The 15,496-nt window shown below is 42.3% G+C and overlaps 1 protein-coding gene across 1 annotated transcript in view; it reads right to left on the bottom strand.

The window, feature by feature from the left end:
* Positions 1-12,032: 12,032 nt before the first annotated feature.
* LOC132834660 (dnaJ homolog subfamily A member 4-like) overlaps positions 12,033-15,496 on the bottom strand; it is a 39,464-nt gene continuing 36,000 nt past the window's right edge. Inside the window, exons 7-8 of the mRNA XM_060853595.1 lie at positions 12,360-12,460; positions 12,033-12,269 (exon numbers count right to left, since the gene is read on the bottom strand). Of these exons, the coding sequence (XP_060709578.1) occupies positions 12,060-12,269; positions 12,360-12,460 (311 nt within the window). The 3' untranslated portion in view covers positions 12,033-12,059. The remainder of the gene's footprint in view (positions 12,270-12,359; positions 12,461-15,496) is intronic.

The raw sequence follows: 15,496 nt of genomic DNA, 5'->3' as shown, positions 1-15,496 counted from the left end.
AAACACTCAGGAGACTGAACAGTTGGTTCAGCTCCTTTATCTGGCACTGTAAATGGCCCCCCATTAAATTAGCCAAACTGCAGTTGCCTCACAGATTGGGGGGAGTAGACCTTCCGGACATTAAAAATTACCAATTAAGTTTGTTTTGGACCTATGTGAGTGATTGCGTTTGTGGGGAGCCTCTTTCAATATGGCTAGATATCGAAGTCTCCTAGGCAAGGTGCCCCCTTACCAGTTTGCTGTTTTTGGACAAGGTGAGGACAGTTAGGGAATATTGCCATAATCCAATAGTCATCAATACTGTTAAAGCATGGAGGGCACTTTGGTAGAGTGAAGGTAATATTGGCAAAACATCTTTGTTTATTATACCTTTAGTGGGTATGCCGAGTTTTCAACCAGATATGATAGATTCAGGATGTAAACATTGGGCAACTAGGGGTATATCTTGCATGGGTGATTTATTTGAGGGAGATGTAATGATGTCCTTCAATCAGTTAGTATGGAAGTACGAGTTTCCTAATAGAGACCTCTTTCGTTTTTTTCAAGTTAGGGATTTTATTCAAAAAAAGGCCACACTTTTGACTGATCCCTACAAATCTGACATAGAAAGAGGGGTACGAAGGGCTAAGAGTACACTCTCTGTCAGTACTCTATATCACCAGTTGGGGGCTGCCACCTCAGATGAGTCTGATCGACTCTGCAAGATGTGGGAAAGAGAGCTGCGTATTGAAGTTTCTTCAGAGGCATGGGAGGATATTTGGGAGAATGCAAGGAAGTTATCAATTTGCAATAGGACCCATGCTTCACAGTTGAAGATTCTCCACAGGGTCCACTTAGCCCCAGACTGTTTGTCAAAATTTAAACCAGGGGTATCTTTAGCATGCCCCAAGTGCAAGGTCTGTACGGGTACTCTTACCCATTGTCTTTGGTCTTGTGACAGGCTCCAAACATATTGGAGCGCTGTGGTGGGTGTAATGGAGAGGAGTTTAGGTGTAGGGCTGGAGAAGGACCCTATTTCGCTCCTTTTGGGCCTACCCATTGTATTTCCTGCAGACTCGCATAAGAAAATACTTTTCAATATCCTTACGTTCTGTGCAAGGAAGAATATCTTGCTTGTTTAAAATCAGAAAAAAACCCAAAGCCTGTCAAGTTGGCGGAAGATTGTTATGGAACATATTCCTCTGGATTTTCTCACAAATATGGTACATCACAAAACTGAGAATTTTTACAAGACATGGCAACCCTTTTTGAAATACCTGGACACAGATTTATCTGCCACACTAACCAGGGCTTTTATATAGCTGTAGCGATTGTGTTTCATGAGTCCAACATCCAGGTAGGAGGAACTGTGAATGTATGAGTGTTTTGTTTGGCTGGGCTGAGTTATTACTATTTATTTGTTTGTTATTAGGTATTTATTTATTTAGTTAAAAATCTAGTTTAGGTTTTTTAAGAATTTTTAAGAACATATATATTCTCTATATATGTTAGAGATGTTCTCTGAAATGTTCTGCAAGTTGACGTCCTTCCCAATGCAGAAGAGATCAGCAGCAACGGATCTGCCCCGTGGCCAAAAATGCATTAAACAACCCCACCCCACAGAGTGAGGGTAAGGCTGATCAGGGATAGTGGAGGTATCCTGTGCCTGGAGTCAAAGGAGGCAGGAAGGTCCTTAATGAATACTTTGCTTCAGTATCCACTAGTGAAAGGGACATTGTCATTTGTGAGGACAGTGTGAAACAGGCTGATATGCTCAAACAGGTTGATGTTAAGAAGGAGGATGTCCTGGAAATTTTGAAAAACATGAGGATAGATAAGTTCCCTGATCCAGATGGGATATACCCAAGATTAGGGAAGTGAGGGAAAAGATTGTTGGACCTTTGGTGATGATCCTTGCTTCCTGATTGTCCACTGGAATAGGACAGAGATGGTTGGAGGGTGGCAAATGTCATTCCCTTGTTCAAGAAACGGATTTGGGAGAATCCTGGGGATTACAGGCTAGTCAGTCTTACATCAGCCGTGGCCAAATTATTGGGAAGGATTCTGAGAGACAGGATTAATGATTATTTGGAAAAGCACAGTTTGATTAGAGATAGTCAGCATGGCTTTGTGAGGGACAGGTCATGCCTCACAAGCCTTATTGAATTCTTTAAGGAATGTGACAAAACACATTGAAGTTAGAGCAGTGAATGTGGTGTATGTGGGTTTTTGTGGATACAGTGAAATTTGACTGTCTAGATACAGAATTGGCTGGCTATAGAAGGGGGCAGAGGACAGTAGTAGATGGGAAGTATTCAGTCTGGAGGTTGGTGACCAGTGGTGTTCTGCAGGGATCAATTCTGGGACTTCTGCTCTTTTGTTATTTTTACAAATGACTTGGATAACGAAGTGGCAAGATAGGTAAGTTGCTGATGACACAAAGGTTTGTCGAGTTATGGATAGTGTGGAGTGCTGTTGTAGTTTACAACGGACATTGACAGGATGCAGAGCTGGGCTGAGAAGTGGCAGGTGGAATTCAACCTAGTAAAGTATGAAATGATTCATTTTAGAAGGTCGAATTTGAATGCAGATTACAGGGCTAAAGGCAGGATTCTTGGCAGTGTGGAGGAACAGAGGAATCTTGGGGTCAACATCCAAACACCCCTCAAAGACCTGGGTCCAACTGACCGTCTGCTGACTGCTGATTACTGCAGTCAACATGTAGCGAAAACTTAAGGAACTGTGAGAAAGTCACTTCATTGCATGTAAGTAGTTTGGACACTTGACTCATAGAATGTGTTCCTTTGCCTATATTTTTAAATGAATGCATGCACATTTAGATTTAATGGTGGTATAGTTTAAGCCTGCATATTAGCAATGAATAATCACATTTGCCAAATGTTGGAAGAGTTGTTTGCTATGATTTATTTTTCTTTGTTGTTGAAACCTGGTGTGAGTTTATTTTATCTTAGTGGTCACAGACATTAACTATCCTGATGATTAAAGTGGTTATATTTCATTTGATGCAATATGGTTCAAGTTTTGATACACTGTTCCCATCAGGCTCATGACAAACATTCAGGGGGTCAGTGTGGCATCTTTGAATGTGGATAATGTGAGATTGGATGTGGCATAATTGGTGAAGAATAAAAGAATATTCCCAGATGATCCAGTGTTGGGAGAGATGCTGGGGTCCCAAATCCCCCCCTGCTCCGGGTGTTTCAGAACCCACCTCGAAGTCCATCAATGGACTCTCTGCTGTTGACCCTTTGGGTGGAGCCACTGGGGGAATGGAAGTGTTTGATGGTCCCGGACGGGGAGATAAGTCGGTGGCTGAGGATAACCATCCAGAGGAAAACTACTGGGGATGATGTAAGTCTGAGAGTATGGAACGCCAGGTGCCCCCACTGAGCTCATCCGCATCGCCATTGAGGAACTCAGAGTTTCTGGGGGGGAGAAGCCTTGCTTACCGCGATAGAGCTTTGGACTGCTGGAAGGATTTTGAGCTGGTCTCTTGTGTACCGGGTAGCTCTCAGCACATCCAGTGGTCTTCAGGATATGCCTTAGTCCACTCCTGAGGAAGATGAGGACCATATGTACCCATCCTTCCTGCATACACTGAGGCTGTTGGAGACTGTGGTACAGTACTGCTGACACGAAGACATCATGGCCAGCTTCAAGATCAATGGCACCAGGAAACCACAAAGCAACTTCCAGAACTTCTCTGTGCTCCAGGGCAGGAAGTATGCAGCTTCATGCAAGAAACCAACACTACGTTGGGAGATGAAGTTTGTAGAGTAGCATGGAGGGGTCTGCATGAGACACTTCATCACCAATTCTGGTGGAGTGGCTATCTTGTTGGCCCCACATTTTCATTCTTTGGGGGTCAAGGAGCCAGAGCTAGGCTGTTTGCTACACCTGTACAATCCTCTGGTCAGGCTGATGCAAACATACTTCTTTGAAAAAGTATCTGCTCACTTTGCCTCCATCGATGAAAGCCACAGCATTATCCTCATGTGGGGATTTTAACTGCACTCTCAAGGAGTGGTACCGCAGTGTTATCCAGTCTGATCTAGTGCTGAGGAGGAGGTCGAGAGACTTGATCAAATCCTTTGACCTGGTGGACAACTGGTGAAATCACCATCCTGAATCCCTTGCTATCACCTTTGTGAGAGCTGAGGTTGAAGGATTGACATTTTATGGGTGTACATCTCCTGCATCCTGGTAACCTCAATGCCAGGTACCATGGGCACAGCTCACTCCACTCTGCATCTGGCTCGTGTCTATGTATTGGAACATTAACGACCTGCTGCTGGAGGACAAGAGGTTCTGGGATTCATTCCATCACTTCTGGACTGGCTGGAGAAGGAAGCAGGGGGTCTTCCCCTCATTGAGACTATTAGGGGAACATGAGCAAGGCTCACATATGTGTCTTCTGTCAGGAGAAGCCAAAGGGACAGCATGGTGGCTCAGTGGTTTGCACTGCTACCACACAGCAGCAGTTTCAATTGTAGCCTCGGGCACCTGCCCATGTGGGACTTCCACATTCTCCCACTGCCTGTGTGGGTTTTGTCTGGGTACGCCAGTTTCCTCTCCCAGTCCAAAGATGTGCAGGCTGGGTGATTTGGCCATGCCAAATTGCCCATAGTATCCAGGGGATGTACAGGTTAGGTAGGTTAGCCATGGGAAATGCAGGGTTACAGAGATAGGATGAAATGCTCTTCAGATGAGCCAGTGTGGACTCAATGGTCTGAATTTCACACTGTAGGGATTTATGATTCTATGACAAAGAGGCAGAAATGCAGAATCAAAGCTGTGGAGAAGCAAGTGCTTGGCCTGGTGTCACATCTTAGCACCTGTTGACCCGGCCACGAGGGGGGTGAATGAAGAGAAGAAGGCTGCGCTCTTGAGACTTGCAGCTCATTGGATTCCGGGGCAGGTGTGAAGACCTGGACTGCAGCTCACCCTTTTATCCACTGGAGAAAAGACACGGCACCCATCAGCAGCTCCTTGTGCTTCTGGCCAATGACAGGACCCTACCTTGGATCCAGAGGGAATGAGGGCCCAGACCTCAACTTCTTACATGGCTCTGTTCTCTCAGATCCATCGAGGATGCTGTCTTTTTCCTCTCTCTCCTCAACCTTTTTTTAGTTACCTTCTGGAGCTCTGGAGACAGCAGCAGCAGTGATGGCATAGCGGGGAGTATGGCAACAACCATGGGTGCCAAGCAGTGTCAAGCTGGAGGTCAAATGCCTAGAGTGTCTGTGGGTCTGGAGTGATGTTGGCTCGAGGCTCTGTGCAGGGAAACAGCAGTGGTCCTGAGCTCAATGTGGTTAGAGTTAGCCATAAGACATGAGCAGAAATTAGGCCATTCAGCCCATCGTGTGTTGATTCCTTTTAGCATCTGCGGTGTAAAGAACAGCAAGCCTGAAATTTCCCAGACAGCAGACCAAAGTGGAGCAGACCAAACCTTTGCAAGGAATGTACTTAAGAAAGACTGTTAAACTTTTACCTGTATTCCTTTACTTTTCCACTTAATATTAGAAAGAACTGGAATGTTAGCTTTATTTTTCTACTTTTACCAGATCAACAGTAATGCTTTACTTTTAACTTTGTTCCTCTATGTCACTACTTGTACGTAAGTTCTGTACCTTGGTACCTGTATTTAAGCGATTACAGTCAGCTGTTTTAGTAATAAACCTTTCTATGACTGAGTTTTTGTGCAAGTCAATTACCTAGGAACATTCTAGGGCAAAGGCATATGGTTGCCAAGAACAACAAAAGTAAAAGTTATGATAAAAGGAAAAGTAAAAGTAAAGTAAAAGTCTAACATCAGCACCATTGCTGCAACTTTATCAAATTTATTGCCAAAGCTAGCAAATGGTAATATGGTCAAAAGAGTACCAAACGCCTTTTCAGTTATTGAAGACAATTGGCTGCCCTTCATTTTACCAAAGGTCTCAAAATGATAATTAATGCCTGTGCTTTAGGTGTGGGTAGGGTAATATTGCAAGGTGGTCAATCAGGAACACAGAAACAAATGGGGTACTTTGCTCATTCCTGATGAAGGGCTTTTGCCCGAAACATCGATTTTCCTGCTCCTTGGATGCTGCCTGACCTGCTGTGCTTTTCCAGCACCACTCTAATCTTAATTGTGATCTCCAGCATCTGCAGTCCTCACTTTCGCTTACTTTTCTAACAAATCAAACCACCTTAAGAAGACATACTCTACAATGGAAAAGGAGACTGTGGGATTTTGGTTGCCTGTTAAATATTTTGAGGTCATGACTACAAATAAGTGCAGTTATTTGGGCGGCACGGTGGCACAGTGGTTAGCACTGCTGCCTCACAGCGCCTGTAGACCCGGGTTCATTTCCCGACTCAGGCGACTGACTGTGTGGAGTTTGCACGTTCTCCCCGTGTCTGCGTGGGTTTCCTCCGGGTGCTCCGGTTTCCTCCCACAGTCCAAAGATGTGCGGGTCAGGTGAATTGGCCAAGCTAAATTGCCCGTAGTGTTAGGTAAGGGGTATGGGTGGGTTGCGCTTCGGCGGGTCGGTGTGCACTTGTTGGGCCGAAGGGCCTGTTTCCACACTGTAAGTCTAATCTAATCTAAAATCTTAAACACTGACCATAAACTTTAATTAAAAATTTAAAGCTGATGAAATTTTTCAATTCAATCTTATAAGCAGAAATGATAACGTAGTTACAGTTATATTATCAAGGTTGTAAACTTGTGTAGTTGACAAGTAATTATATAAATGCTGCGTTAAGAATAAGGATTTTTTAATTGTCTTTCATTGTCTATATGCCACATTAACCGTGTGATGAAACTCATTTAAAATTGATGTTTCACCTCTAAGAGTGAAGCCATTTAAGGACTACAAATTTTATTTGAAACATAAACTGGAAGCTGGAAGATTGGATTCCAATGTTGTATATTAATTTAATAAAAGTGGAACTATGTGATGGTCACTCATTAATTACATAAGAGCATGTAACATTTGGAGGAGCTGGATTTGATATTTCTGTGATTGATTTATTTATTGTCATATGTACCAAGGTACAGTGAAAAGTTTTGTTTATGAGCAGTACAAGCAGATCATAGTAAGCAAGGATGTACAGATCAACAACACATAGACAGAGACAGTTTACATTGTGCAGGACATGCACTAAGCAAGAACAGCAGTATCAAAATCAACATTATTTGAGGCTAGACAGTCCATTCATCAGTTTAATAATAGCCGTGAAGAAGCTGTTCCTGAACCTGCTGGTGCGTGTTCAGGTTTGTATCTTCCGCCTGACAGAAGAGGTTATAGGTGATCATTACTAGGGAGTGAGGGGTCTTTGATAATGTTGGCAGCTGTTCTGAAGCAGTGAGCTGTGTAATTGGAGTCCATGGATGGAAGATTGGCTTCTATGATGGCCTGGGCTGTGCACACCACTATTTGTAGTTTCTTAAGGTCCTGGGCAGAGCAGTTACTGTACCAGGCTGTTATGCACCTGGACAGCATGCCCTCAATGGTGCATCTGTAAAAGTTGGTGAGGGTCCTTATGGACACGCCAAATTTCCTGAGTCATCTGAGGATGAAGAGGTGTTGTTGTGCCTTCTGGACCATTTGTGTTCAAAGTCCAGGACAAGTAGTCAGTTATTGTCACTTGATGCTCTCCTACCTCTCAATCTCAGTACTGTTGTTATAGATTGAGGAGTGTTCTCCTCCTTTCTTTCTAAAGTCAGTAGTCAGTTCTTTAGTTTTGCCTAAGTTGAGAGAGAGGTTGTTCTCACTGCACCACGTCACCAAACCCTCTAACTCCCTTCTGTATTTTGATTCATCATTGTTAGATATCCATCCCACTAGTGTATCTTCAGAAAACATGTAGGTGGTGATCATTTTAAACTTGGCAACGCAGCTGTGGGTGTACAGAGAGTACAGTAGGGAGCCAAGGACATATCCTTGGGGGTCTCCAGTGTTGAGTGCTATTGTGGAAGAGGTGCAGTTACCTATCTTCACTGATTGCGGTCTGTGGGTCAGAAAGCTGAGGATCCAGTTGCAGAGGACACAGCTGAGACCAAGAGGTTTTTAGATCAGTCTGGAGGGGACAATGATGTTGAAGGCAGAGCTGTAGTTGATAAGCAGGAATCAGATGTAGGTGTCCTTGCCCAGCTGAGACAAACTATCACAAAATATCTTTGGATTGAAAAGAAAATGTGTTTTGGACTGGTTACATATGGCAGTTTTGTCACATAATCGAGAAGACAGCAGGGGACACGAATTTCAAAAAGCCTGCAAGTAGGCCAGGTAGAAAAGAAAGTAACATGAAAGTACAGTGAAAACAGTCCAACTGTAACAAAAGACCTTGGTTCAACTCACAAGCTACTGACAAGAGGATCATTGTCAAAAAACTAAATATGCAAAAGTCACCTCATTCCATCCTTATGGATTGATCTCGACAGAATTAATTTCTTTTTGGTTAAGTTTTTCCACCCGCAATATTTCTGCAGAACTGCCCGCCTTCTTTGCCTTATCTATCCTGTTTGTGAATGAATCTGGGCATCTTTGGATTTAAATGGGATATGGTTTATGTTTGCATATTTAGTAACTTTGCCACATTATAGAATATTTTGTTTTCTTGCTCATTGATGAAATCTGATGTAAGTTTTTTTCTTGGATTGTGATTTATCACATTCAAGCATTAACTATTCTAGTGATTGAATTGGTCACTTTCATATTTGTGGTGACTCCCATAATATTGGAACTTGATTCCCAGAGTGTACTTCCCATCGAAGTGGAGATGTAGTTTACAGTGTGCCAGAGGGAATAGTGGATGGCCTGGCTAGTGTTGTAAAGTGTTGAGTTCCTTTGAGAGGAATGATGGAGCATAAGCAAGCGGAGTATTCCATCACACTCCTAAACTGCATCTTGTAGATTGTTGACAGGGACTGATTATAGGGTAGTGGAGCAAGCTTAGAATTTTGTTATCTGATTGGTTCCCTCAGCTACCCCCCTTTGGCATTTGCACTGTGACATCCTAAGTGTTTTTAATTTTGATTCTGCATGCTTTCTCTGACATCTGGACTTCCCTATCCTACCCATCTTTTCTCGGAATTTAAATTCTCCCACTGTTAATCACAGACACCCCTCCATACTAGTCATCTTGTGGCCTCTCTTACTTATTAAATATGACACTTCATGATTGAGTTATTAGTCCCTGGAATTTCTTAGTAGGATAAAAGGTTGGCAATAACATCAAGGGCCAAAGTGCTCTATGTTCTATATCCTCCAATTAGAGTCTAAGCCCATTCCTATTGTATTTGGAGGGAAAACAAAATCTGGGGGCTTTTAATTTTATTTTCAAATTGTCAATTAGCTCATTTTGCCAAAGATTTCTGCCCATAATCCAGCAACCTAGTTAGTGTCACCTTCGATGTCTTTGCTCCCACTCAGATGTTTACAGTTTCTCATCCTCTGGTTGGACCGTCTTCATTGCAAATACAAGGATTGCAGACTTGCTTACTCTGACCATCCAAATCAATTCCAGTTTTTGTCCTTTCCCATAGCTTTGACCCCTTTAGGAAGGATGAGAAAGCGAAGACTGCAGATGCTGGGGATCAGAGTCACAAAGTGTGACACTGGAAAAGCATAGCCGGTCAGGCAGCATCCAAGCATTCCTGAAGAGCTTATGTTGGCGCTTCTGCTCCTTGGATGCTGCCTGACCAGCTGTACTTTTCCATCACACATTTTAACCCGTTACAAAAAAGGGTATCTAGCTGCTTTTGTCCTTGAGAATAATGTTTTGTCCTTAACTGCTTTCTGTGGCAGAGAATTCCAGTCTCTGGATGAGGAAACTTTTCATTTCATTCCTAAATGGCCTACAGCATGGCCTTAGACTGTGACCCCTGCAGATAGTGACATTCCAAACCATGTACCTGCTGCCCATGTCATTCATTACAGAAGTGTAGGCAGAACAAACTGCCCATGGTGGGTGTGGCTGCATCTTGGATGCTAAGTTTTTTGAACGATAATGGAACTACCCATATGCAGACAAGTGAGGATATGCTTTCATACCTCTGACTTGCACCTTTCAAATGGACAGGCTTTGAGGAGCCAAGGCAGTTATTCATCATAGCATTCCTAGACTCTGACCTGCTTTGTGGCTATTGTGTTTATACAGTAATTCCAGAGTGTTTCTGGTCAATGGTAAATCCCCTCATGAGGATTCAGGAATAGCAAACAATTGAATGTCAGTAGTCATTAGATTGTCTGAGATGGTCATGACCTGGCATTTGTGGCAGCAATGTTATTTGCCACTTGTGAGCTCTAGCCTGGCCTTTCTCCAAATCTTACTGCATCTGAAGATGGACTGCTACAGTATTTGAGGAGTTGAAAGCAGTGCTGAACATTTTGCAATCAGAACCAGCACATCATCAGACCTTGGGCATATGGAACAGTATTTTGGCTCAATTTATCTTGCTACCTGCTGATATTTTGCTCAAAAAGCCAAGACTGCAACCATCACATCTGAAAGGCAGCTGGGTCCGCTACTTTTCATCATTTATGTAAGCGATTTAGATGGGAGCCTAAGAGCTAAGTTTACAGATGACACCAAAATCAGAGGTGTAGGGGACAAAGAAGGTTACCTCATTACAACAGGATCTTGATCAGATGGGCTAACAGGCTGAGAAGTGGCAGATGAAGTTGAATTTTGATTAATGAGATGCTGCATTTTGGGAAAAGCAAAATCTTAGCAGGACTTATACACTTAATAGGAAGGTCCTGGGACTGTTGCAGAACAAGGACCTTGGAGTGCAGGCTTATAACTCCTTGAAAGTGGAGTCACACGTAGAAAGGATAATGAAGGCAGCATTTGGTATACTTCCCTTTATTGGTCAGAGTATTGAGCAAAGGAGTTGGAGGCTATGTTGCTCCTATACAAGACATTGATTCGACAACTGTTGGAATACTGCATGCAAATCTGGTCACCTTCCTACTGGAATGATAGTGAAACTTGAAAGGGTTCAGAAGAGATTTAAGGATGTTGCCAGGGTTGGAGGATTTGACTACAGGGAGAGGTTGAATAGGCTAGGGCTGTTTTCCCTGGAACTTCAGAGCGGAGGGATAATTTTATAGAGGTCTATAAAATGTGGGGCATGATAGGATAAATAGACATTCTTTTTCCTGGGGTGGGGGAAATCCAGAACTAGAGAGCATAGGTTTAGGGCGAGAGGGGAAAGATATAAAAGAACTCAGGGGCAATGTTTTCATGCAGAGGGTGGTGCATTATGGAACAAGCTGCCAGAGGAAATGGAGGAGGACAATTGCAACATTAAAGTCATCTGGATGGGTATATGAATAGGAAGGGTTTAAGAGGGTTTCGAACCAGATGCTGACAGGTGGGACTAGATTGGTTTGGGTTATTTGGTCAGTATGGACAAGTTGGACCGAAGGGTCTATTTCATGCTGTACAACTCCATGCTATGACTGACAACAGAAGAACACTCAGTATTGTACTGGACTGGACCAAGTGTGGATTAGATTTAATTCCCCAAAATGAATCCTGAACCCTCAACCTCCTCATCTGTCCTGCCTTGAAGATTTATACAGTCAGATCTTTGCATTTTTCCATTTTTAACTTTGAATTTCTTCTGGATTTTGAAGAATTTACTGAATACTGCAACAAGATTTTTCCAACTACAGTATTTCAAAAAACTGATCTGTAACTTTATTTAAGGTTAGTTTAATATTGGAAGACCAGAAAAACAACGTTGCTCCAGATATGATATCTGGACCCCAGACAAGTGCTACCAGATACGATATTAGAAGTGCACATGGACAACTTTGGATGTTTTATCACATACACCAGGCAAATGACAACAAAGACCAGCACACAGCACGTCACTACAAATAACTAACAACAAAACTGAAGTCTGTTAGCTGCCAAATCAAGGGAAAAGACCACTATTATGTTCAGTAGTTATGATAGAAATAATGCAGTCCTTTTTGCAAATAACCAATGTAATTTTTTTTAATATTAAAATAGCTTTGATGCACTACAGAATCTTTAAAACACTAGTCACCAATTGTTTAGGATGTCTGACATTGGACACCACCTCTAGGCTTTTGATCTTCTTCATACACTTCCCCACGATAACTTCTATGTTGCTCTGAGACAAATTCTGTTAACTCCACAGGTTCCATGTCATCAGTGATCATTAATTCTTGACGTGGTGGAAGCAAATCCTCCAACATTGCCAGGTCTTGTGATGGAATCCAGCCATATGGAGGAAACTTCACCTGCAGATGAGGCAAGAATAAGTAACGACCAAAAAGACAAAAAATCAAATCTTCTCTTCAATAATCATCGCATGCAGTGATGATACTTACTGAAAATTGAATGATCAGCAACCCTTTCTCAAATGGATCTCTATAAATAGGCATACCTTCATTACGAACACATTTAAGGCTTCCAACTTTTATAACTTCACCTAAAAAAAAATTCAAATAAAATTAAACTAAAATACCAGGTCACTGGGCCAAACTTACTGATTAAAAATGCAGAGGACACTAGACTGGGTGAGGAAAACCATAAGAACATTTGAAATAGGAACGAGATTTGCCATTTGACACCAAGCCCAGTCTGCATTAAGATTAGGTTATAGCCCACCAGGTTTAGTTGGAAGCACACTAGCTTTCGGAGTGACGCTCCTTCATCAGGTGATGAAGGAACGTCGCTCCGAAAGCTAGAGTGCTTCTGAATAACCTGTTGACTATAACCTGGTGTTGAGAGATTTTTAACTTTGTACACCCCAGTCCAACACCAGCATCTCCAAATCATGCATTAGGATTATGCACTTTCCTGCCTTTCTCCATAACCCATCTATTCCCTTGATAAAAACATATATACATTTAAGACTGAGGTAGATAAGGACTTTGACCCCACAAGTAGCAAGTAGTTTCAAAGACAACTCAGTTCCCATCTCAGCCTTGAATCAACACATTGAGACTGTCCCCTCTGGTCCCAGACTCTCCCATAAGGAGTGTGTCTATTCAGCATCAAGTACAGTCCCAACCAGTTTAGCTTTGTCATGGGACAATCCTCATCCTAGAGAACCTTCACTGAACTGCCTCTCCTGATATAAAATCTTTCCTCAAATAAGGGATCAAAACCTGCTCACAGAACTCCAAGTCTGGTCTCACAAGCAACCTGAGTAACAGCTAACATTCCATTAGCTTTCCTGGTTACCTGCTGCACCAGCTGTGTATTTCATGCTGAAGTACTCCCTGTCCCTTCAACAGCTTTCCTCAGTTTTCCAAATAATAGTTTTGTTCTCCTTTACAAAATGAATAGCTTCACATTTTCACCACATATTTTGCTTACCAGAATAACTAACATCTAAAGTGTTTGCATCCATCCTGCCATACCAATATTTGTTTGTTGTCTGAACATTTGGCTACAAGAGGCTCTGCCCAGTCTATATCCTTGAGCAGTTAGCGAGTAATGAGACATTTAAAACAGAACAAATACAGAAAGAGTGAATACATTGAAGGATGGGATTTCAGGGAATGAAAGAGCAAGCTTGAAAAGTAAAAAGGAAATATTTATTTAGTAAGGGAGATTAAATAAGGCAGGCTAAAGACAAAAATTCTTTAAAAGTATATTTGCACAAGTCATTAGTAACAATGATCTGAAACAGCAGACAACCATGCGGTGATGCAAGAGCAGCCAATGTCAATTTTCTTGACATTTCAAAAAAAGGTGATGAATTTCAGAATATTAGAACCAGTAGTAGGATCAGAATTGTAAAGCTCATTATTCACAGATGACAAGATTAATCAGGACCTAGGAACATGAATTGCCCATCTTGTAATTTTTGTTATTTCAATAAATAGCGGTCAATCTGCATGATAGCCTTGGTTCTTCAACTGCCTAACAAAAACCCTTCTTTAGAGCCGGTTGGTTGGAACAGACGAACTACAATGTCAAGAGTAGCTAAGGTAACAGCGGTATCTGTAAAGGTAAAGGGTAAGCTACAACGTTATATCAGTTAGCCTTTAGTCTGATGTTGGTAAAATGAGTAGAACTCATGTAGAAACACTGTCTGAGCTTGGGGTCAAATGAATTCCTCGTGTATTCTAACACGCTGTATACTCAAGAAAAATCAGGAAAACTAAAAGGGGACACAAGCCAGCTTTGGCAGATGAGGTAAAGGAGAATCCAAAGAGATTTTGCAAGTACAAGGTGGCAAAAGAATAAATAGGGAGAGAAAGATCAACAAGGTCATCTGTGTGCAAAGCCACAAGAGATGGGTGAGATTCTAAATATTTCTCATCAGTATTTACTGTTGAGAAAGGTATGGATGCAAAGGAACTTGAGAAAATAAATGTCTTGAAGAGTGTCCACATTACAAAAGAGGTGTGCTGGAAGTCTAGAATGCATTAGATAGATAAATTCCCCAGACCTGAAGTATATCCCTGGACTTTGTGGGAGACTTGGAGTAAATTATGGAGCCCCTCACAATAATATTTGTACCAACAGCCACAGGTGAAGTGCCAAAGACTGGAGGGTGGCTAATGTTGTGCCACTATTCAAGGCTGCAGGGAAATGCCTGCGAATGGCAAACCAGTGAGCCTAATGTCCATGGTGATAAGTTATTGGAGGGGATTCTGAGTGACAAGATCTACAGACATTTGTAGAAGCAAAGATTCATTTGAGATAGTCTGCATGGCTGTGTGGGGGAAATTATGTCTCATGACTTTGATTAAAAGTGGATGAGGACAGTGCAGTGGATGGCAAGGTACTGCACGGTAAGTTGTTGAGTAATGTTAAATCTCAGGTTCCAGGAACAGCTAGCCAATATGGTAGAGGGCTGGTTTTCAGACTAGATGCCTGTGACCAGCAGTGTGCCACAGGAACTGAGATTCATCATTTATATAAACAATGTCGATGAGAATTTCAGGAGGTATGGTTAGTAAGTTTGCGAATGACACCAAGATTGGTATAACGGACAGTGAAGGTTATCTGGGAATGCGGCAAGATCTTGATCAACTGCACCAGTGGATTAAGTGGCAGATGGAGTTTAATTGAGATAATTGCAAGGTGTTGAATTTTGGCAAGGCAAATCATGGCAGGACTTAATAGTCAAATGGTAGAGAGCTGGGGAATGTTATAGAGCAAACATATGAGTACAGGTTCATAGCTCCTTGAAAATGGAGTCACAGGCAGACAGGGCAGTGAAGGTGACTTTCGGAATGCTAGCTTTCACTGGCCAGGGCACTGAATAAAGCAGTTGGAATATTTTGTTGAAGCTGTACAAGACTTGGTGAGCTGAAAATGTGTTGCTGGAAAAGCACAGATCAGACAGCATTCAAGGAGCAGGAGAATCAACCTGCTGTGCTTTTCCAGCAACACATTTTCAGCTCTGATCTCCAGCATCTGCAGTCTTCACTTTCTCCTACAAGACTTGGTAGGAGTACTCTACCACGTGTTTAGAGTACTGTGTGTAGTTCCAGTCACCTGACAA

This window comes from Hemiscyllium ocellatum, chromosome 42 (genome assembly GCF_020745735.1).
Source record: "Hemiscyllium ocellatum isolate sHemOce1 chromosome 42, sHemOce1.pat.X.cur, whole genome shotgun sequence".
NCBI classification, from domain to species: domain Eukaryota; kingdom Metazoa; phylum Chordata; class Chondrichthyes; order Orectolobiformes; family Hemiscylliidae; genus Hemiscyllium; species Hemiscyllium ocellatum.
This window is presented reverse-complemented; position numbering and strand designations above follow the sequence as displayed.